The sequence below is a fragment of the Panthera pardus genome, unplaced genomic scaffold (assembly GCF_024362965.1).
Source record: "Panthera pardus isolate Hobbes unplaced genomic scaffold, ASM2436296v1 HiC_scaffold_2, whole genome shotgun sequence".
In the NCBI taxonomy this organism is placed as follows: Eukaryota; Metazoa; Chordata; class Mammalia; order Carnivora; family Felidae; genus Panthera; species Panthera pardus.
Window position 1 is genome coordinate 42,581,718 of NW_026526765.1, and position 23,387 is coordinate 42,605,104.

General features: G+C 54.9%; 1 protein-coding gene across 3 annotated transcripts in view; it reads right to left on the reverse strand.

Moving 5' to 3' along the window:
- Nucleotides 1-6,150: 6,150 nt before the first annotated feature.
- The window catches only part of PDGFRB (platelet derived growth factor receptor beta), a 37,442-nt gene continuing 20,205 nt past the window's right edge, over nucleotides 6,151-23,387 (reverse strand). For all 3 annotated transcript variants that reach the window (XM_053907021.1, XM_053907022.1, XM_053907023.1), the window contains 16 exons: nucleotides 22,902-23,017; nucleotides 21,659-21,782; nucleotides 20,972-21,183; nucleotides 18,635-18,729; nucleotides 17,544-17,676; nucleotides 16,890-16,994; nucleotides 16,429-16,539; nucleotides 14,999-15,158; nucleotides 13,804-13,964; nucleotides 13,162-13,280; nucleotides 12,784-12,906; nucleotides 11,938-12,049; nucleotides 11,379-11,478; nucleotides 10,754-10,859; nucleotides 9,686-9,918; nucleotides 6,151-8,158 (listed from right to left, as the gene is read on the reverse strand). In XM_053907021.1, the coding sequence (XP_053762996.1) occupies nucleotides 7,987-8,158; nucleotides 9,686-9,918; nucleotides 10,754-10,859; nucleotides 11,379-11,478; nucleotides 11,938-12,049; nucleotides 12,784-12,906; nucleotides 13,162-13,280; nucleotides 13,804-13,964; nucleotides 14,999-15,158; nucleotides 16,429-16,539; nucleotides 16,890-16,994; nucleotides 17,544-17,676; nucleotides 18,635-18,729; nucleotides 20,972-21,183; nucleotides 21,659-21,782; nucleotides 22,902-23,017 (2,182 nt within the window). In that variant the 3' untranslated portion in view covers nucleotides 6,151-7,986. The remainder of the gene's footprint in view (nucleotides 8,159-9,685; nucleotides 9,919-10,753; nucleotides 10,860-11,378; nucleotides 11,479-11,937; nucleotides 12,050-12,783; nucleotides 12,907-13,161; nucleotides 13,281-13,803; nucleotides 13,965-14,998; nucleotides 15,159-16,428; nucleotides 16,540-16,889; nucleotides 16,995-17,543; nucleotides 17,677-18,634; nucleotides 18,730-20,971; nucleotides 21,184-21,658; nucleotides 21,783-22,901; nucleotides 23,018-23,387) is intronic.

Here is a 23,387-nt window from a genome sequence, read left to right on the forward strand (position 1 = left end):
GAGGGCTGGGCATCTTCAGTGGTAAGGACAGCACCAATAAAGGTGCAGAGGTCAGGCTTCTGCACAGCAAAAGAAACAGTCGACCAAACGAAAGAGCAACCTACCAAATGAGAGAAAATACCTGTGAATCATAAATCTGATAAGGGGTTGACAACCAAAATGTATGAGGACCTCATGTAACTCAACAGCAAAGAAAACAGAGAATCTGATTTAAAAACGGGTAGAAGCAGGGCTCAGTAGGGGAAGCATGTGACCCTTGATCTCCGGGTTGTGAGTTCAGGCCCTACATTGGGTATAGAGATTACCGAAAACTAAAATCTTTTTAAAAAATGGACAGAAGAACTGAATAGACATTTTTCTTTTTTTAATTTTTTAAATGTTTGTTTATTTTAAATGTTTTTATTTATTTTTGAGACAGAGAGAGACAAAGCATGAGCAGGGGAGGGACAGAGAGAGAGGGAGACACAGAACCCAAAGCAGGCTCCAGGCTCTGAGCTGTCAGCACAGAGCCTGACGTGGGGCTCAAACCCACGAACCGTGAGATCATGACCTGAGACAAAGTCAGACGCTTAACCGACTGAGCCACCCAGGCACCCCATGAATAGACATTTTTCTAAAGAAAACGTATAAATGGCCAATAAGTACATGAAAAGATGCTCAACATCACTCGTCATCAGGGAAATGCAAGTCACAACCACGACGAGGTATCAGCTCACACCCATCAGGGTGGCTAGTATCAAAAAGACAAGAGATAGTGAGTGTTGGCAAGGATGAGGAGAAAAGGAAACCCTACGTGCAGTTGGAAGGTGGAAAAGCTTGCGGTCCGCTAGGGGTAGACAGGCCTTGGAGGGCAGATGTGGGAGAGGTAGCAGGAGAGGTTGGAACCAGGTCGGGGGTGGCCTTGGAGACCACACTGGGATGCCCAGACTTTGTTGGGCCGTGGGGAGCCACTGAAGATGTCTGAGCTAAAGAGAGGCAAGATCACGGTTTGCTTCAGGACAGTCAATAACGAAGAAGAGAAATTGTCAGGCGTGGAACCTTCCACCTTGTCCCTTCAGAAGGGGAACAAGCACCCTTGAGAATTCTGATTTTCCAGAAGCTCTGTTACTTCCCCATGCTTGTGACTTCTAGTTCCTTGCAATGATTACCATGAAACCCCAAACCAGAAAGAGACTATGGAACTGCCCCACGCCTGTCAGGAGGAGAAGAGCCATAAGAGGGTATAAGGAGCTGTTCGAGAAGGAAGGCATCCCCAGGGCCCAGAGAGAAGGGCGGGGGGCTGAGGCAGTGGTGGGGGGGTGCGCAGGGAGACAGGCTGGCTTCTGTGGTATCCCTAAGTCACTGCTGGCTCCTAAGAAGAGCCAACCCCCTATCCAGGCTGGGACCCCCTCAGCAGGCCGTTGAGGCAGCCGTAACTGATTTTATTCTGAGCTGTGGGAATCTGTCGTAGCCCAGAGAAGCCCCGGGACCCCACTCCAAGAAGACCCCCCCCACACACACACCTGGGGAATCCAGGAGTCACATCCTAAGTGGCAGCCGGGACCCTGACACCAGGGTCCCGTCTGCTGCCCCTTCTGAGTCCAGGAAGTGGCCTTAGAAACTCCCTGAGGGGCGTGCTGAGTGCCTCTGTTGGTTAAGCATCTGACTCTTGATTTTGGCTCAGGTCATGATCTCGAGGTTTGTGAGATGGATCCCCGAGTCTGGTTCCTGCTGTGCCGAGCACGGAACCTGCCTGGGATTCTCTCTCTCTCTCTCTCTCTCTCTCTCTCTCTCTGCCCCTCCCCTGCTGCCCTCTGTTTCTCTCAAAATAAACAAATAAACATTAAAAACAAAAAAGAAGAAAAAAGAAATTTCCCGAGGAAGGCAGTAGAAGCATCCCAGACTGGCAGGCCAAGTACCTCTCTGTGTGTGACCTTGGACCAGTACCCGGTGGCTCTGGGCTTCAGCCTTCCTCATCTGGAACTGAGCCCTTGGCTTGTCTCACAGGCGGATGGTGAGCATCACATGGGACCACTGTTAGGAACATACTCTCTGAACAGTGAGGGACCAGTCAGGGCCCAGGTAGCCAGGGCAAGCTGGGTTTCCCAAGTGGGTCCCCTCTGGACACGGGCTGGAGGCCGGGCTGAGGGAACCCCGCACAGCCTCGCAGGCAAGCTCTTGCCTTGTTGGGTCTCCCCACCCTCTGATTACGCCAGGGAGAAAGTCTCCACTCCATGCACCCTGTCTTTAACTCTGTTCTCCCATGTGTTTGTGGCTTTGTTCAACAAACAGAAGAGGCTCCAGACTTCTTTCTGGAGGCCAGAACTCGTAGCTAGAATTAAATAATGATGTTTTCATCACTTTTATGTTTGATTTTCTTAGCTTCCTGGAAGCTTTATGATTTTGCATATTTTAAAGGGAACTTTTAGACTCAATAACATTTTAAATGTTTATTCTCTTTACTAAGCAACTCTGTGTCTAGGAATTTAACCTATGGAAACAGGTCCTTACAAAAACGTGCAAATATAAATGTACTTTATGAACAAACAGTGGTCATTCCAGCATAATTTAGAACTTGGAAACACTAAATGTCCATCACTAGGGGATTGGTCAGATAATTTATGGCATAGACATGCTTTAAATGATGTGCAACTCTCATAATGAATCCATTAAATGTTCATTTTTGAGAGAGAGAGAGAGAGTGAGGGAGGGGCAGAGAGAGGGAGACAGAGTATCTGAAGCAGTCTCTATGCTGACAGCAGACAGCCTGACGTGGGGTTGGAACTCATAAACCCTGAGATCATGACCTGAGCCGAAGTCGGACACTTAACCAACCGACTCAGTTAACCACCCAGCCACACCTCGTAATGAATGCATTAATACCTACATGTACCACTGACCTGTGAGTGTGAGCATGACGTGTTCTTAAGCAAAAAACACAAAGCTGTAAAACGGTAGTGGTAGTTTTTTTTTTTAAATTGTAATTATATATTTACACAGATAAAAAAATGCAAATTATTATTATTATTTTTTTTTTTTAAGAGAAAGAGTGCGAGCCTGCGAGAGTGGCAGAGGGAAAGACAGAATCCAAAGCAGGCCCCATGCTGAACGTGGCTCGGGGCTCAATCCCACAACCCTGGGAGCATGATCTGAGCCAAAATCAAGAGTCGGACTCTCAACCAAGTCACCCAGGCACTCCGGAATACAAATATTAGTAGAGATGTAAGGGGAGAAAACCATGGAAGAATATAACTGAACTATTAACAGTGAGAAGCAGAATTTCCATAAGATAAATTCCTATACACAGAGTTGCTGAATGAAGAAAATAAGCATTTACAATGTTACTGGGAGCCTAAAGTACAAATACACAAACAACTTTCTATATTATATGGATATTTTTAAATTTTATTTTATTTTTAAAATTTTTTTCAATGTTTATTTATATTTGAGAGAGAGAGAGAGAGCGCGAGTGGGGGAGGGGCAGAGAGAGAGGGAGACAGAATCAGAAGCAGGCTCCAGGCTCCGAGCTGTCAGCACAGAGCCCGACGCGGTGCTCGAACTCACAAACCTTGAGATCATGACCCGAGCCGAAGTCTGACACTTAACCGACTGGGCCACCCAGGTGCCCCATATATTATATATTTTGATAATTGATTTTTTTTAATACAAGCGTGTGTTACATAAATACTTTTATAAAGGTAATTTTTAATTGTTGTGACATTGAACAATAAAATAGAAGAGGCCTTTGGAGACAGTGCCCTAGTTCAGGGGAGGGCCACCAGTGGGGGGTGTGAGCCCTGCTTCAGCTGAGGGGCAGAGCTCCGAGAGTAATAGCTCCTTTTGGTCTTCCCCTCTTTTTCCAGGAACAAGGCCCCTGGCTGTGAATAGGGTGGAGGAAGAATTGTGCAGTCCAAATGGCTCATCCGTCTGGGAGGAAAATTCCAGCTCACGGGTTCCCTGGGGCCTGCCTGAGTGGCAAGCCTGGGAGACAGGAGCCAGCACAGGTGACCTATGGTTCTCCCCTCCCCCGACTCCTACACCCCCTCAGCACAGGGGCCCGTGAGGTCCAAGCCCTCCGCCAGCCCTTCTATATTCTTTCTATCTAGCCCTCAGGTTCACTTAGCTCTTTTTTTTTTCAAAAATTTTTTCAAATGTTTATTCGTTTTTGAGAGAGAGAAAGAGAGAGACACAGCGTGAGCAGGGGAGGGGCACAGAGAGAGAGAGAGAGAGAGAGAGGGACAGAATCCAAAGCAGGCTCCAGGTTCTGAGCTGTCAGCACAGAGCCTGACACGGGGCTCAAACCCATAAGGCTCACTTAGCTCTTTCCTTTTCCAGAACTTTCCAGAACTTCTGTACTCTGAGCACCAGACAGCCCTAGAGTCTGGAGACAGGGGTTGGGACCCAGGCTGCCCTACTCCCCAGCTCTGTCACCTTGGCTGAGCATTCTGTCTCCCTGAGCACTGACTTGGGAGTCAGCCAAGCCCAGGCTCCTATCTTATCCAAGTTTCACCTGTAATATAGGGACAGTAGTAGTACCTGGTTCATAGGGTCTGTGTGAGGGTAAAATGAGAAAATGGGTGTGAAGCAATAGGACAGACCTGGCATATAGAAACTGTTCAATAAATGGTTGCCAGCATTTTATCATCCTTTCCGTCTTTGTGACATCATTAGCTCCATTTACTACTGGGGAAATTGAGGCCTGATGTGGTATAATCTACCCAAAGTCCCACAAGGAGCAGGCCTGAACTGGGGAGGCGGGGGGAAGGGGAGCCAAAGTCTCCTGACCTCCAGACAGAGACTTTTCCCACGAGCAAGGATAATCCCCGTCTGGAATGAGGGTTGTTTATTCTCTTTACAGGGCAGATCCGGGTATTGGCTTATTCATCTTCCACCACAGTCAGGAAAGAAAGGGTCACAGGCTCTGGGATTCTCTGAAACCAGGACCCCCAGGGGGGTGGGCTTTGTGGGGCCAGGCCATGTAGTGGGCGGGCTTTCCCTTGGCATGGCTCAGCTGCCCCTGAGTTGGCGGCTGGGCCTGTGAGTCACAGCTGCCCCACATCTCCATTCCTGTCCCCACTGGCAGCCGCAGCCCCAGACCTCTGGCAGCAGTCCAGAGACGCGAGCGGTTCCAAAGCGAGGTGCCCGTGTTCCAGAAAGAGATGCCCCCTTCCCCGCATCAGAGAAAGCAAGCGATGGCCAAGATCACACAGTGAGGTGTGATAGATCTCAGACTGAAACCTGGTTCTACCTGAGGTGACCCCTGCCAGAGGGCCCAAGTGAGGAGGTCAGGAAGCTGTGGCCTGGGTCTAAGACGCTTGTGCTGGGGCCCATGCCCCGGTTAGCTCTATTGCCCTGGCCCCGTGCTGCTGCCAGGGTCTGTCAGGCCCGGGCTGGGCTGTGGAGCCTACGGTCAGGACAGAGCTGGCCAGCAGGCACCAGGATGTCTGGCCCATGCCGGCCCCGCACCACTGAGCGGCTGCAGTCGTGAGGGGCCTGGGGCCTGCTGGTCTGCACCCCTCTGCCCTGCCCTCAGAGCCATAGCTGGGCTCCTATTCCCTCGTTGGCCTCGCCCTGGCTGCACCCACCCCCGCCCACCTTCCTCTCTCTCTTCCTCTTCCTCTCTCTTGCTTGCCCTCTCTGCTCACTTCTTCCTGCGCTCTGGCCCCCTTGGGCGCCTCTGTCTTCCTTGCTCCCACTTGAGACCCAATCGCTAACTCACCAGGGCCTGGAATCTGGGCTGGAGCCGATGCCTCTCACGAGCCACACCAGCCTGGGCTGCGGGCGGAGTGGAGGGGAGGGCAGGGGGTGTCCCAGCTTAACAGCCAAAGCCAAAGCACATGGTGGGGTGGGGTGGGGGACGCGGGAGGGACTCAGGTTTCTCCACGTGAGCCTGTGAACAGTCCAGCTGGTCCCAGGGCCAGGCCCTGCAGAGCCGGAAGAACCTTTTCATTTCACACCTTGGAAAACCGAAGCCCAAGGTCCAGGCCATCCGGCTGCTAGCAAGGGGTGGAGAGAGTGTGAAAATCCCCATTTTACAGATGGAAATGAGACTCAGAACCGAAGGACCCTGTGTGGGGACACTGTGGCCGGGGATCAGCCCTGTTCACCCCATTTCATATCTGTCACCTCCCAGCACAGGGACTCAAACCCGTGAGAGACCACGAAGTCCACGAGTGAGAAGCACCAGGTTTAATATTAAAATCTTTCCCTTAAAAAAAAAAGTACGCAGATAAGAAAATTTGATGGCATATAAAATAGCACTTCTGCTGTATAAATGTGAGTTAATGTGAGTCCTAAAAATACTTGTAAACCTAGGTGATTACATCTTTGGTACCGTAGTGAGAACCCACTCCATCTCCTGGATGGGCAGAGGGGGCTGGTGCCCGGGGGCTGCTAGGCTGCCCTCCCCCCACTTCCAGCTCTCTTCCTGCCAACAGTCTTGGCTGCAGCCCTCGCTCCCCTGGCACCTCCAATGCCCCCTGGGTTGGGACATGGCTGGAAGAGAGAGTACAGTGAGCGGGCCTGGGCAGTGACAAAGCCATACCCCACAGTTACTCCCTTGGGGACCGGGCAGCTGGTGGGTGAGAAGGAAACCCCCAAAATATCTGCCTCTCGCACCCCTTCTCAGGTTCCCTAGAAAGCCTTCTTGTCCTTTCTGGGGGACCCCCAGACTCCTCACTGTCCATTATGTCTGTGGCACAGACCCGGACAGCTGCTGGAGAGGCAGACTGCGTGAGGTGGCCTGCTTTGCCCTCTCTGCCTCCTTTGTTCAGGAAGGCTCCAGAGGCGGTTGTGAGCCTGAAAGGGGTTCTGTAGTCTTCCCATGGGGCAGCTGCTGGGGGCTTTCCAAGACACTGGCTGTCACTTCGAGTCAAGACCTGGCCAGCTGGCCTTTTGGGACTTGCCCGGGGGCCTGGGGAAAGGGCACGGTTCCTGAATGCCCGGAGAGTGAGGCAGGGTCTGAAATCTCCCCAGACCCCAGCTGATGCCCAGGACGGAGGTTTGGGGCATTTGGCTTTGCTTCATCTGGGCAAGCGTGCCACCCCCTGGAATACTCTAGAATGTTCGTGCTGGCAGGACACAGGAAGTCACAGAGTCCACCTTGCTCATCTTTCAATAGGGCAAACAGGTCCGGAAAGGGTGAGGGATCCCTCCAGGGTCCCATGTCGAGTCCAATGCGCAGCCTGATCCACACGTGTGGACGTCTCTGGCGGGCCCACCAGCACGCTCATCACAGATGTGGGGCCCACCTGGCCCCGGAGACTCTGGTGGGTGAAGTAAGACTGGTGGTGACAAGGAAAAAGACCCGCGCACTTAGGGGGCCAGGAAGACACGAACGCAGGCACTTTGTATGGGGAGGTGTGTCCCAAGTGCCTGGGACAGCAGCTGTGGGCCAGGGTGTCCTGTACTTGGCTAGGCCCCCAGCATTAAGCGTGGATGGCCCCAGACCAGCTCGGGCCTGGGAAAGTGGAGACTGGCATTAAGGGGCGGTGGCTTCCGGATGAACACCACTGTCCAAGGCTGGGCCCCAGCTCACCAGGATCCGGGGATGCCAGAGTCCCTTCCCCAGCTCTTAGGTGGATGAAAGTGCAAGGAGAAGGCTACAGCTCCTTGAGGCGTAGCTGGCTGAACAGAAAAAAGCTAATCCCCCCCCTCTGGAACCTCGAGACTCTCTCTAGTGATTCCAGCCTCCCCACCTGTCAGCCAGGGAGAGAATCCCAGATTCTGCGTCACTGAGCCTGGCTTTCCCATCCTGTAGATGGAGAAACTAAGTGCCCTGGGAGAACCCTGGCCCCCAGTCACATGGCCTCCCCAGAGGCAGAGGGCTGGCCACAGCCCCTGCAGTCCTCTTGCCTCCTAAGCCAGCCCCAGCGGTTGGGTGCCACATGCCCACGGCAAAAGCTTTCTAGAAAGGGACAGCTGATGGGAGGCCAGGCCAGGCCGGGAGGCGCTGGGTGCTGGGAGGTAGAGGGGGAGCTCTGGGCAGGGCGAGGTGGGGCCAGCCCCCTACAGGAAGCTGTCCTCCGCCTCGGCCCGAGGCCCAGGGCAACATGAATCCAGTGGTGGCTCTGGCTCCACCTGGGGCTCGAGCTGGGGCTCTGGCTCTGGCTCCTCTTGGGGTTCCAGGGGGCTGTCACAGGAGATGGTAGAGGAGGTGTTGACTTCATTCAGGGTGGAGCTAGGAAGAGAAGGCACACGTGTGAGGGGCTGGGAGGGAGCCAGAGTAAGATAACAGCAATAATCAAGAGCTTCCTGTGGGTGCAAGCTTGCACCATGCACCTTACACCCTTTAGTTCATTGAAGCCTTGTAAAGACTACATAAGAGGGACGCCTGGGTGGCTTAAGGGTCGGTTAAGCATCTGACTTCGGCTCAGGTCATGACCTCACGGTCCGTGAGTTCGAGGGCCGCGTTGGGCTCTGTGCTGACAGCTCAGAGCCTGGAGCCTGCTTCGGATTCTGTGTCTCCCTCTCTCTCTGCCCCTCCCCCACTCACGCTTTGTCTCTCTCTCTCTCTCTCTCTTTCAAAACTAAATAAACATTAAAAAATTCTTAAAAAGAAAAAAAAAAAGACTACATAAGATAGGCACCATGAGGAAAGGGCTGATCAGAGAGGTTGTGTCAGTGGCCGACATCACACAGCGAGACTTTGGAGCAGAATATCCAGTTAGCTCCAAAGCTCACTCCTCACTCACCAGCAACTCCATTCCCTGCACTCCTGAAGCTGATCCCATTGGATCCTTCAGCAACCTCCAAATAGACGTGTGCTACTGTTTTCATTTTATAGTTGAGGAAACTGAGGCTTGGAAAGTGGAGGCAGCTTGTCTGAGGGCACATCGCAGGGCCAACATTCACACCTCAAGGTGTCTGAACTCTGAGCTTAACTCCTCTGCACACTGGCTACCAGGAGCCTTGGAACATTTGCTTCTTACGGAAGGTGAGGAGGGCCTTCTAGATCTTGTGTGTGCTCCCAGCAGCCGTGGGAGATGGGTCTCAGGGTGGCTGGGGGCAGAGCTGGAGCTGAAACCCAGCCTGTGGTCGCTGCCACTGCACCAGAGGGGGGGATCTGGTTTTGGGGGTGGGTCTGGCCTCACGGGGGACACTCCTCTCCAGCTGAGGGAAGATCCTGTTGGAACATGAAGTCCAGGCAACGGCTGGGCCTTCTTTCAACCACGCCCCCACCCCTACTGTAACTTCACCACATCTCAAGGCAAAAGTAAAACGTGAATCTCCTTCCCAGCCTGAATTCTGACCTCAGTTCCTGTGGGCACTATGCCTCCCACAATCACGCCAGGCTCCCGGGGGCCCTCGGGCCATGGTCCTGGAGAACAGAGCAGAGGCCAGGGCTGGCGATGACCCCAGAGTGATACACAGGCTGCCGGGGATGCCGATTAGATTTCCTACCTCTCCTTAGGGCCTGGATAGGACGAGAGGGTGGATGGCCTGTGGGGGCCACTTTTCAGGAAACAGCTACCTTGCAGCTAAGCCCTAGGCCTTCTGTCTCTTACCAGCCTGCCCTTTCCTCCTGAGGTCATCAAAGGTCAGATGAGTTCAGTTCTCTCTTCTCCTCACTGGCAGGAACAAGTGCTCACCCTAGGTAGCTTGCTTCTAAGGCAAGCCTGACGGCATGAACACACACACACACACACACACACACACACACACACACTGCACACTATTGCCTTGGGCCTCAGGCCACAGTGGCTACCTGGCAAGGCTGGGGGAACCCTCCAGGGGGCCCTCATCAGCAATCTCGGGTTTGGGGTCAGGCAGGGGGATGATATAGTCATTGTCACTCTCGTTGGGCTGCACAGCAGTGTAGAGCACAGAGCTGGTGTCCAGGGGGGATCGGAGTCCATTGAAGCCGGGAAAGCGGGCTTGGGACCGAAGGACGGCTGGGTGGTCGCTCCTCAGAAACTCCTCATCCACCTGCTGGTACTTCTGCTCCACAGGGAGGGAGAACCCAAGAGAGAGGGATGTTCAGACCAGAAATGCCCGTGGGGATCATCTAGCATGAGACTCTGACCTGGCCCCTCCTGCCTAAGGCAACTGGTGCTCAGAGAGGAAGGAGACCCACCCAAAGCCTCACAGCCGGGAGGCTCTCCCACCTGGCATCTCACAAGACCAGGTGAGCTCAGGGCCCCCCAGGGAGGGGGCAGTCGGCAGACTAGTGCCCGTGACCCTCACACTTCCCCTACTTCGTAGTAGACAGGTGTGGGCTCTCCCCCCGCCTCAACCTCCTTCAGTGGGGCCTCAGTTTCCCTAACTACTGAATGGTGACAACCCACTCCATCTCACCGGGCGCTGAGCTGGGACAAGATGTGGGGGGGGGGGGGGGGTGTGGTTAGGAACGGACAGGGGACAGGGAGCGCGCATCACCCCTCCCTGTAACTCCCTCTGGTGGACAAGCCCTACTGGCTTCATTGGCCTCAAATGAGCCTGCAACAGGGTCCAAGCTGTCCGGCCCTTAGCAGACATGGAGCCTGGGGTTGTTCAGATTTCTGAAGGAGACCCAGGCCGTGGCATGGGTGCAGAGACATGAAAAGGGAGCAGGATGAAGGGGGCTGTAGGCATCGACTTCCAAGCAGGACGTCATCTCAAAAACCTCTGTGCTGCTAAAATAAATTCCACTCATAGCTCCAGCCCATCCCTTACAAGAACCAGCAGGGAAACAGGCCCAAGAGGATACAGGGTGGTCCCTCAAATACCAGCATGACACACAGAGTCAGTGTCTGACTTCTGGACCAGAACTCTCCATTTCGCTGCCCCGACATACCTTCTTGTACCCCTCACCCAGCAGCCTCTCGAGAAGCAGCACCAGCTGGGAGAAGGGAGGCCGGATCTCAAACTTCTCTTCCCAGCACTTCTGCATGATCTCGTAGCTGGGGAGAGGTGCACAGGGGGTCAGGGTCTCTGGCTCAGAGTCTGCCGCCTCCCAGAACGAGGTGGGTAATGAAGGGAGTTGGGGAGGACTGGTGAATGGGACTGTTTTTCCCGCTCCCTCAAGGCCCTCCCTCCACCGGTGGTTCCATGGGGTTGACTGCTCCTTGGTGAGCACACGGCCCAGGCAGGTCTGGCTGGTAGGAGTTTTCATGCCCTGCTCTGGATGGGTGGGCACGAGACCCCAGCTGAGCCCTTGACAGTCAGCTTGGGGCCTTTTACTCAAACTAGGGTGGAAGCAGTGAGGAGGTAGCCGTGTGACCTGAAATCCAGGCCAGCGCAGGGGACAGCAGAGACCAGGTAAAACAAGAGATTCCTGATGACGGCGTCTGAATGCCTAGATCCAGCTATAGCAAGGTTTTTCTAGCTCCCTGAACTAATCTATTTTCACCTTAAGCTGGCAACATTGGACATCTATGGTTTGTACCCCCCAAAAAAACTCTCCCAAAGGCTCCACTCACATTTCATCGGAGGCATGGGCAGGCTGGGCCATTCGGTAACCCCGCTTGATGGCATTATAGAACTGCTCGTTCATGGGCAGCTCTGGGTAAGGGGTGCCACCTGTCAGGGAGGAGAGACAAGAGATACACAGGCTCAGACGTGTTGGAAAAGTGGCAGGTGCCCTATTCTATGGCACAGGGAGAGGCACACCAGCCCTCGAGCGGGCGAGGGTGCGGTGGCCTCGGCACTGGGAGATGTGGCTCTTTTAGAGGCTCTGGACAGAGATGACCACCACCCCCAGAATCAGAGAACCAGAGGACGCCAGAGTCAAATAGACTTTTTGATGTCACTTTCAGACCCCTCGAGAGATGGGGAGGTAAAGAGACCCAGGGAAGACAAGGGACTTGCCAAGCTCACACAGCAGCGAGACAGCAGCAGCACTGTGACTCGAGCCAGAGAGCCCTGACCACCGCCCTCCCCCCCCCCCCCCCACAGAGCCTGTCCCATGGCCCCACCAGGCTGGGGGTGTGAGTGGCCAGTGTGCCGTGCAGCTGAGGGCTGGGGGAAAAGGAAGCATACCCAGGGTGAAGATCTCCCAGAGTAGGATCCCGAAGGACCACACATCACTCAGGGTGGTATAGAGGCTGTTGAAGATGCTCTCGGGAGCCATCCACTTCAGAGGCAGGAAGGTCTGTGGGAGGGCAAGACGGCACTAAGTACCAGGACGGCCAAGCCGCAATCTGTGCCTGGGCCAGGGGAGGAGGTCTGGCCTCCTTACTTAGTAAGGCCCCCGCGCCTTACTCCCCAGACCCTGAGAGCCCGCCTCTGCAGGCATACAGATCCCACACTCATCCCAGTGCTGGCCAGAGGATCAGAAGGCCATGTTTTTTCACCCACAAGCTGGTCACATGGCAGCCTCTACCCTAAGGAGGAGCCCCAGGGTCTGAAGCCTCTTACAGAACGGCCCTTCTTCCTGATCCCAGTAGAGGCCCTGGCCAGGTTGGCAGACAGCAGGGGCGCCAGGGACATGCCAAGGTGCCACCCAACTCTCACCCGGCCACCTTAGATCTCTTGGGTCTAGAGACCCTCCATCTCTGGGGTTCACTGTCCCCTTGTGGAAAGTGGGAACATGAGTGGCAGGCAGAATGGTCACCAAATATACACTTGACCTGCTTCCCTCTTCCCAGAACCCATTACAGCTGGTCCCTCGCCCCCTGTCGTGACCAGTGAATCTGAGCCCCGGGATCACCCTTACAACCTTAACATCTCTGCCCCCTCCTGCCCCATGCACAGCCGGTGGCAAAGCCTGTCACCACTGGGCAGGGTAGGCCATGAGGAACTCCGTCCTGACCTCCTATATGCCACAGCCACACTGACCAGGAGGAAACCTGTTCCCAGGTCACACGGGTCAGGGAAGGTACTCACACTGCCTTTGGAGATATAGTTCGAGTCCCTCATGATGTCACGAGCCAGGCCAAAGTCACAGATCTTGACCAGCTTGCCTTCACAGATGAGCACGTTCCTGGCTGCCAGATCTCGGTGGACGCACTAGGTTGGGGGAGATGGGAGCTGAGGCCTTGGGGGCAGTTGTAGGAGAAGACCTCCCCGTCAAGGGCTTTGGGGAAAATGCATCGCCACACAGGCATGAGAGGCCACGCGGTGAGGGCTTTGACTGTCCTCACCCACCAGAGTTGTGGTGAGGGGACGTAGCTGCCATATGGAGCTATGTACTTGGAGGACCCTGGCTGGCTTGGGTTGCCCACCTCCCCATGACCCTGCTCCGCTCGCTGCAACCATACGTACGTTCTTGGAGGCCAGGAACTCCATGCCATTGGCCACCTGGTAGCTGAAGCCCACAAGATCTGTGTAGCTAAGCACCGGGGACTCGTTGATCAGAGTTGCCCGACAGGTCCTCTCAGGAGCTAAGAGAGAGAGCAGAAGTTCACCTACTTACTGTCTGTGTCTCCACATGGCCCACAGAACCCCCGCCCTTTTATTCACCGAGGCTGAATGTCCAATACAGGTAACTACTAACCCTCTAAGTCTCCCAAAAAAGGAAAACAATTGCCAAATATCTAATGTAAACCTCTCCTACCATATCAGTGCTCTCATTGGCCGGAAAAGCCTTTGGCATTAGCCTGAGGCCTGGGCCACCTTTTCTCAGCCTGACCTGCCCGCTTCTCAAGGACACTGGATCACCCTTGTGCCTGTGGTGTGCCAGCACCCCAGGAGGCCAGGTACTCCTCCAACCCAACTCCTCCCCTCTGGATCCAGAAACAGAGGCTCCCGATGGGGCTCCACCACAGGACAGCTTTGGGCAGGTGGCTAACCTCAGTTTCTGCATCTATGAAATGGGTACAAGGCCACCTTCCTCCCAGTAAGAAAGGCTGTGATAAGAAAGCATGATTACATAGGCAAGGGGGCGGTGCATAGGCATGCACCCACCTGTGGGGACGTAGTTGTCATAAGGGGCCACGTAGCTGGAGGACTCGATGTCTGCATATTTGATTCCTCCTTTCATGTCCAGCATGGGCACGTAGTCCACCGACTCGTCCTTGCTCATGTCCATGTAGCCACCGTCACTCTCCCCAGGCAGGGACACGTGGCTGGGGGAGAGAGGAACATCCCAGGAGGAGCCACAGGCTGTCCTTTTCCTTCCCTTCCCACCCCTGCTCGCCCCCAGGGCCCACCGGGCGCTATTACTCAGGGATTTCTTCTTTCCACTCATCCTCCTTCAGCTAGTCACAACTTGAATGGCCACGCAGTGAGCTCTCTCAGCCAGCCTGTGGGGCCCTAAGCTGGGCACTGGGGTGCTAAGAGGACACAAGACCCAGTGTGTGTCCTTAGGGAGCTCACACCTAGGCATGATCACAGCACCCCAGCATGAGGGTCATAAGAAGAGCATGAAGCAGGTGCCTTTCTGTGACACCATCCCGCCGTGATGCCCTGGGAGGCCCCAGCCACAGCCCAGAGGCGGCAGGAATTGCCCTAATTCCCTGCAGCACCTGCTCCCCAGAGAGCTACGGGACCGTGTATACACGTGTCTCTAGAGGTAGACCAAAGACCGGAAGGAAATCGATCAAATGTTGGGGAGGACAGGGGTGAGCCGTAATGTCTTTTAAGGATTTTCTGAAGTTATGCTTGTCTCTGCAATAAACCCATCTTGCTGTTGTCATCAGCAGAAGTAGGAAAAGTTACTTTTGGAAAAGAAGAAGAAAGACACTGCATTGCCCACGGGACACCGCACACCAGAGACTCCCAGCAGGGAGCAGAGCACCGTGCACTGCGATGGGAGTCGGACCTGGGACCGGAGAGCCCCAGGTGCTCACCGTGAAAGGAGAGGGTATCACGACACAGAGGGAGGGGCCGACGGGTCACATCCACAGAGAGTGCCCAGCCCAGGGTGGGACCCCTGCAGGCAGTCCATAGCTGGCAGCCGACCCCACCAAGACCATCACCAGAGTGTTAAGCCAGTTCCGGGGGAGGCCAAGCCCCGGGTCCCAGACTGACCCTTGAAACAGCCCGGGCTCCTACACCTTGTCTGCCCACCCTGGCCTCAGCCTCCGCCCCGGCCAGGAGGGAGCGAGCAGGTGCTCCTCGGGGCTCCCCGAAGATTCGGGTCCCCGGCCTCCTTTGGTACCTGGGCAGAGGGAGCCCCGCGGGCAGGGCGTTGCTGTAGAGCTCGGCGCTGGGCGGGCGGCGCTTGTCGGAGCAGCGCTGCAGGAAGGTGTGCTTGTTGCGGTGAAGGTAGTCCACCAGGTCGCCGTAGCGGCAGTACTCCGTGATGATGTAGATGGGTCCTAGGGGGGCACAGGCTCAGCGACAGTCCCCGGGGGGCCACAGACTTCCCATGGGGGCCCTGAGGCCGACCACCGGCTGCACGTCGGGAAGGCAGTGGGGTAAGACGGCAGAGAGGCTTTGGCACCAGGCGAACCTGGGTTCTCTTCCCGCCTCCGCGACCATGAGCGAGGTACTTATTCTCCCTGAGCTTCACTTTCCCCATCTGTTAAATGGGGCTAACCGCACCCACCTCCAAGGGCTGTCCTAAATGTTCCTAAGGTAACGCCTTCGTCGGCGCGGCTCAGGGCCCGGCACATGGCAAGTACACAGTGGTACATATCACCAACTTATTCTGGAGCCCCGTATATAAAGGAAATCAAGGCAACTATTTATTATCAGGTTATTGGATCCATTCAAATACAACACATTTACTTGAAGCCAATCAGTGGGAACGGGAAGATATTGATGAAAACAAAAATTTTGAAATGGGTGATCTTGCGGACATAAATTGGCCTATGTACGCAATGTACTTCTGTATTTTATTTTGGTTGCACAATACTGAGGAAAATTCCAAATCTCACAATAAGCAGCTGCAAACAACGATAACATTTTTTTTTTTTTTTTTTTTTTTACAGCCTAACTTGCAATCAGAGCTTCAAATAAACACACTGGCTAGAGAGGCTTTATTCTGTGATCTGAATGAAAGCCACTGCCAACCAGCATGCTGGTGGCCTCCAGTTGTAGGGATATAACTCACCTCACAGGGGCCGTGATTGATCAGTTTGTAAAATGTATTGTGAAAATTTAAAAATGTCAGAGGACCTGGGGCACCTGGGTGGCTCAGTCAGTTAAGCGTCCGACTTCGGCTCAGGTCATGATCTCTCGGCTCGAGAGTTCGAACCCCACATCGGGCTCTGTGCTGACAGCTCAGAGCCCGTTTCAGATCCTCTGTCCCCCTCTCTCTGCCCCTCCCCCACTTGCGCTTGCATTTCCCTCTCTCTCTCTCTCTCTCTCTCTCTCTCTCAAAAATAAGTAAACGTGGAGAAAAAATGTCAGAGCACCCCCGGGGTTTGGAAACGGCTGACCTGAGGAGTCCATGGGCCTTGAAAGTGTTGTGATTCTGTGAGTTTGTAAACCCCACCCCCGTGTGGGTCTGTGAGGTGAGGGCAGGATGGGCGCAGACCCTCCAGCTGGAGTGTCTCGTTGTCTGTGGATTGAGGAGGGGTGGGCAGGGGCCAGGCCTGGGCTGCTGGCATTTTCCAGAATCCTCTGGGGGAGTGGTTTTGGTACCTCCTTTGGTGCAGGCCCCCAGCAAGTTGACCACGTTCAGATGGGGCCCAAGGTGACTCATGATCTTCAGCTCTGACATGAGGGCCTGCTTCTCGCTGCTGCGGGCTGTGGCTGAGGGGGAGACGGGGCCTCAGGCATGCCCTGTCACCGAGGCCCCAAGGAGGCCCTTCTGCCCCACCCCGTGCTGGAAGACCCAGATGGCCGAGGGTGGTGAGGACCCACGTGCAGGGGGAGGAGAAAGAGGATGGGAGGACGGTCAGGGACGGAAGGAGGTGCCAGGAGGAGGGGGCAGGATGAGGAAGCCTCTTAGCCAAAGCAGAATCTGGAGTGGTGCTGGCCGCCAGGAGACCGGACCGCTTGCGCCCAGCAAATCAGAATCAGGGAGTGCCTGGATGTGCGGGCAAGGGGCAGGGGAGATGTGGGGCCCAGACGTGAGGGAGGGGCAGGCTCCCAGGACTCACATTTCAGCATCTTGACCGCCACTTTCATCGTGGCCTGAGAATGGCTCAGGCCGTGAGCTGTGGCCTCCACCACCTGCCCAAAGGCCCCAGAGCCGAGGGTGCGTCCTGGGGTAGAGACAATCCCTCAGCTCCTGGCCCACCAGGAAACGGCATACCCCATCCTCTCTGAGGTCAATCCCCCAAGCCACCTGGACTTAAGGTGTTCCCCTAAAGGAGTCTCCTAAGATAAGACCTCAGTGTTTGGCAGGCCTTCCTGGTGTCTCATCTAAGTTCTGCCTGCTTTCTGGACCATCTTTTGTCCCTGGAAGCCTTCTTTCCACCCCAGAAGGGTGCTCAGCTCCTCTGTATGCCTCACCCTCTCCAGCTAGACTAAGCACAGGCCTGGCATGCAGGCTGTCTTCGATGAATACTTCCTCTCTCGCCACAAAGGTCTCCTAGCTCACAAAGGCACAGGGTCATAGGACCTCAATGCTGAACGGTCCCTAGGGGACCACCTTGCCCATTATATGGCGGCGGGGACACTGAGGGCCAGAGAAGGCAGGACGGCAGCCCTAGGTCTCAAAGCTAGTCATGGCAAGGCTGGACCACACCTCAGACAGTCTTCCCCCCGACCTCAAGTACCCAAACTGCTCCACGACTACTCCCTGGACTGACCAAGCACAAGCTGGTCCCGTGGCAGCTCCCAGGTAGAGTCATAGGGCAGCTGCATAGGGTCCACGTAGATGTACTCATGGCCATCAGAGCTCACAGATTCAATCACCTTCCATCGGATCTCATAACGTGGCTTCTGTAGGACCGACACCAAGGATGGATCGTCAGAGGAGTTCTGGGCTTTGGGGCCCACGAGCCTATAGCCCCTTACAGAACAGATGGAGCAGGAGCCCCTGAGGCCAGGGAGGGGCAGAGGCATATTTGAAGTCACACAGCAAGTTACTGATAAAGCTCAGCTCCGTGGGCTCAGTGAGAACAGATGACAACAGGCCTTAGCTGGGCAGTGGCTGAAGAGGGGCTAACGGCCAAGGGCCCGGCTCATCAGAACCTCTTACCAGCTTCTCCCAGAGCATTGGCTGCTCCCCAGATGGGCATAGAAGGGCAGGCAGCCCCAGAAATGGACACAAGCTAGGGGCACTCGGCTGGGTATGGACAGCCCCTCCCCATGCTGGGTCACTCGCAGCGGGAATCTCAGAAGGATGTAAGCTTAGAATGTCGAAATCATAGCATGTTGGAATCACAGGATTGGAATCATAGAATGATAGAATCATGGGTGCTGCAACCTTAACTCGGGAATCTTAAAACGTTGGGATCGTAGAATAATGAAGCCACAGAACAGGGCATTGAAATCACAGGTTAATAGGACGCGAACGCATTTCATTAGAATCCTGGGAGTCTCTGGGGGTGAGAGGTGGAATTCTGGAGTCCAAGGTCCACCCAGAAAGTGCCTTGCCCTGTGGCTGGGAGGGGCAGGACTGATGTCCAAGTAAGACCCAGGAGGGCAGAGCAGGGGCAGGGGACCCCAGATGGCCTGGACCAGGCCTGAGATGGCCCTTGCTGCTGGGGGTGGAGGCAGCTCGGACACCAGTGCCATTCTATATCATTTTACACCTGCCCTGTGTGCTGGGCTGGGACGTGGACAGATCCTATAACATTCAAGGATGGCAGGGGCCTCCGTGCAACAAAAAAAAAAAAAAAAAGGAAAAGAAAATAGTGTACCAGTCTGCACCCATTAAGCAAGGATGGGAGATTACCTTTTGCCAGAGCATGATGAGGATGATGAGGGAGATGATTGTGAGGACCACCAAGGCCAGGATGGCCGAGATCACCACCACCTTGAAGGGCAGAGCTGGAAGCAGAGACAAGAGCTGGCCATAAGCAAAGAGGGAGCTTGGCAGCTGCCCTGGCCACCCCTCACCCCACCTCCAGAAACACGATCCCTCTCTGCTTGTCCCCCTCTCCATTAACCATACCCGTGACATCAGACTCACAGCCCCTCCCTCTGGGCCAGAACTTCAGCCTCTCCCATAAGTACCCAGGTCCCTAAGTAACAGCTGTAGCTCAGCTCACTATGGGCCCCCATATCCCTCAGCCCTTGCAAGGATCAGTCTGGCCCGACCACGTGTGACATGTCTGACCAGGCCTGACATGTCTGCCATGGCTTCAGACTAGATGCCAGCTCCTGATGACCAGACTCACCTCACCTCTGAATCTCTGCCCTTGCCGGGGCTCTCACAGCTGGGACAGAGCCTGACCAAGTGGCCAATGGACTGAGTGACTGAGCTCACACAACCTGATGAATCCAGACTGTTTCCTCCTCTACTTCCCCTGAGTACCCAGTGGCATTGGGGTAGTGACAGTAGTTATAAGGTGTATCCCCCAGGGAGCAGGGGTAACCAGGTAGGGCTAACTCTGGGCCCCCAAGTCCCAAGTCTCCTCCCTAAGGCCTCAGCCTCTTTGCTGCACAACTTCCCATTCTTTCCCCCTCCCTCTGCACCCACCCAGGCCAGACCCTCATAACCCCCTGCCCTGACCCACTGGCAACCCATGGGTTCCCTGAAGAACTCATTCCCTCCCCCTCTGTCCCCCACCTGCCCCTCTCGGCTCCCCTGGAGGCCCTGTCCCTCCTCCCTAGGGTCGCAGACCAACATCACTTCTCTCCTCCTTCTCCCCACCAGGTCACACATCGCAGTCCTGGGAAGGAAGACTGAATCTTCCAAGGAGCCATCTGAGTACAAAGAAGGTATGAAAACCTCCACCTATCCCATCCCAGGGTGGGGGGCTGGAGGCAACTCTGCGTACGGAGACACATGTGTGGGCCAGCTCACCGACCTGTCAAAATGCCTCACACAGCCCTCAACGCTCTGCTTGCGCTGGCTTCTGCCCACCCCTGCAGCTCCTCCTTTACCACTCCCTTGCCTCTGTCTCCTCTCTCCAGCCCCTAAATCACACACATACTCTGTGCTCCAGCCAAGATTTCTCTGATCCCATCGTGCCTCTGGGCTCTTGCACAGGCCATACATTTTTACTGGAACACCATTCCTCATCAGCTAACTCCCAGGTTATCTTTTCAGGTATTGACCTAAAGCTTCCTTTTTCCAGGACACTTTCCTGAATCCCATAGCTGGACATGGAGCCCCCTCCTCTCTCTAGGCTTTCCCCCACAAAGTACTGACCCCGGCAGTGGGACTGTCTGTTTCCTTCTCTGCCTTGTCTCTGGGTTGTGGGCACTAGAAGGGCAGGCAGGGCTGGGCCTTCCCCAGTGAGAAGCTGGGGATTACTATTCCATTATTATTTACTGAATAAGGAAACGAGCGAGTAAACGAAGTACAAGCAGACAGGTATATGCACACACAGGAACTAGCAGGGAGCAAGAGCATCCAGGTACTGGAAGAGACTATTCACACGGATAAGAATCATGCACGTCTGTGTATCTTCTAACAGACGTGCATTGTGCAGCAGGCATCTGTGTGCAGATTGTGTTTGCCTGCTGTCACGGAAAGGTGTGCTGCAACTCCATGCTTACACAGACGCACACATGCATAGGAATTCTACATGCACTGTTTGCACACCTGCACGGGGATTGTGCATGCGCACATATGTGCATACAGACATACACTCCTGGATTTATATACGTGTCTGGGGATTGGGCATATTCATATACGTGGTTTATAAACATACACTCGGTGGGCTGACACACAAGGCAGGTGACAGACATGCACTCCAGCTTTACATGCATGTCTGGGGGTTGGGCATTCTTCATTGTGTGGTTTACAAATCTACACTTGGAAGGTTTGCACCTGCATCCAAGGATCAGGCCTACTCATATGCATGGCTTATGACATGCATACAGCGTACATATACTATAGCCATGATTTATGTCAGAGACTCATGGATGTACACACATATGCCAATACTGTGTTGTTGTGTGAGTGTGTAAGAGCACACACTCTGGTGGGTTTCACAATGCTCCTGAGTGCCCACAGACACACTGACTCCAGCCCACTGGGCTCACAGGCACGGATCCAAGTATGGCAGGGTTGTGATGGGGGTGAATGGTCTTCAGGGGCCACTAAGGCAGGAGGACTCACAATGTGGCACCACGGTGACCTCCTGCATGTCGTGGCCCAGCAGGTTGTGCAGAGTGCAGCGCACGGACAGAGGCTGATCCACACGGCGCAGGCGCAGCGTGCTCACCACCTCGAACTCCTGATCCTCAGGCCAGTAAGTCACGTTAGTCTCCAGCTGGCTGTCCTCCTCGGAACTGTTCCCCAGTGGGGTGGGCGGCAGCTCACGCGGACATCTGCCGGGAGAGCCAGTCGGGTCAGCTTCCAGTCCCTTCCCTCTTCGGACTGGGAAACTGAAACCAAAGGCAAGCAGCGCCACAGGGCGGTGGTGGAAGGAGGCTCCCCTTACCTCCACCCCTCTGCCCGCCCCCCATCCGGCCCCACAACCCCCTTCTGGTTCCTGCTTCTTCCCAATGCCTGGTCCTGAGCTCGTTCCTCTTGTGGCCCCTAGACTGACCGGCAGAGGGCGCTCCTACCCCAGAACGGAAAGCCCTGGATGGCAAAATCCACTCCATTCATTTGATCATGAGTCAAGGTAAGGAAACGGACACTTTAGGTCATACAGAGAATCTCCAAGAAGCCACATCTCCTAGGACTGGGCTCTAGCCTGGAACAATGTGCCCAGAGAAGGGGCTGATCTAGACGACCTTCACTGGGTCCTTCCAGCCAGCTGTGGTTACCCTGGGAGACAGAGGCCCCAGGTCTGCTCACCTTTTGAGGTCACTGCAGGTAGACCAGGTGAGGTGTGGCTGGGGCATGCCCCGGCCGCGACAGCGGACTGTCTGCTCCCCGCTGGCAGGATGGTTTTCACTCAGCTCCAGCACACGGACAGGCACTGTGTGGAGAGGGCAGGAGGCCAGGAGGTGGGGAGGTCAGAAAGGACAGTGAGAAAGGCCCTCAGGAAGGACCTGGCCCAGCCTCTCCCCCCGGGGTGGGGGAAGGGAGCTTCAGGCTGCAGGTGAACATTAAATACCAGGAATCACCGTGTGAAAACTGACAGATTCCCCTTCTGGGTACTTCAAAGGGGAAGCCTCAGTGGGGTGCTAGTCTGTCTCTAACACCTCTCTGAGACTGGCTAATCTTCCCTTTTAACAAAGACAAGAGCAGGTCTGAGGGTCAGAGAAAGCCCTGGGAAAGCGCGAGCATGGAACTAGAATTTCATAGCATTGCTTTGTTTCCTCAGAGTTTATTTTAGTGGTTGCTTTCTATTTATGACATGTGATGCTGATTTTCCATCTACAATTGAGAGGTTAAATTCTCTTTCAAAATAAATTTATTTTTAGACAGTCAATTGACAAAACAGTAAGTCTTCAGTGTGTCATTCCCTTGCTCCAAACCCTGCAGTGGCTGGTCATTTCCGTCATAGTAAAAGCCAAGGTCCATACGGCAGCTCTAGAGGACTGTACTGTCTGCCCTCCTCCCAGCCCCCAACTGCCAGGCCTCAGCTCTGACCTCACCTCCCACCACTCCCCCCCTCTCTGTTCCAGCCACACAGGCTTTCTGCTGTTGCCGCTGCCTTCGTACAGCGTGGTGGGCCCTTTCCCACCAGCCACTTGCCTGATGGCCTCCCCTTGAAGTCTTCACGCAAACGTCGCCTCCCTGAGGCCAGCTCGATGAGGCTATATGCGCCCTGAACTCTCAGTCCTGTCTACCCAGGCTCTTTTTTTCTACAGCACTCCTTACCTTCTAACCTTCTATGTAATTTGCTGTGAGGTTTTAGAAACACCAGTCTAACCCAGTGGCCTCCTTGTATAACTTGAGGCCCAAAGAGGGGATATACTGAGTTCATCCAGCAGTGGAAGTGTGGGAGCTCAGCCTAGAAGCCAGCCTCCTGAGTCCTCAGCTCCTGCTCCTGCTCCTGCTCCCTCTATGGGTGGGTGGACAGTGTAGAGAGGGAGAATTGACAGAAGCGGGGGTTGGGGGTTGGTGGGAGGCAGGGTGGAGGGCCCCTCACCATTGACCTGCAGCTGGAAGGAGATCTGGGCCTCTGCATCCTCGTGGAAGGCCCGCATGGTGTAGTAGCCAGCCTCAGCCACCTTCACCCGCACCAATGTCAGTTCTGACACATACCTGGGGAGCAAGACAGGCCCAGCTGCCAGAGCTGGAAGGACTCTTATGGGAACCACCCCCCCCCCCCAACCTCCTTGTACAGACAAGAAAAACAAGACCCAGGGAGGGACAGGGGCTTCCCAAAGTTACACAGGCATCGGTAGCAAAGCCAGGACTCTCCTGAATCCCCACCTACAGGAACCTGGCTCCACTGAGCCAAGAGGGAGTGTTGGGTAGGAGGAGGAGGGTGGGGGGAGCACCCTTTCCCTCTCCCCCTCCCCCCTACATCTCCCCCTTGCAGAAAGGCCTGGCATTGCTTTATCCTAACATACCGTGCCTGTGTCAGCCTGCTCATCAGCCTCCCAGCCACCATCCATGCACAGGTGGTAGT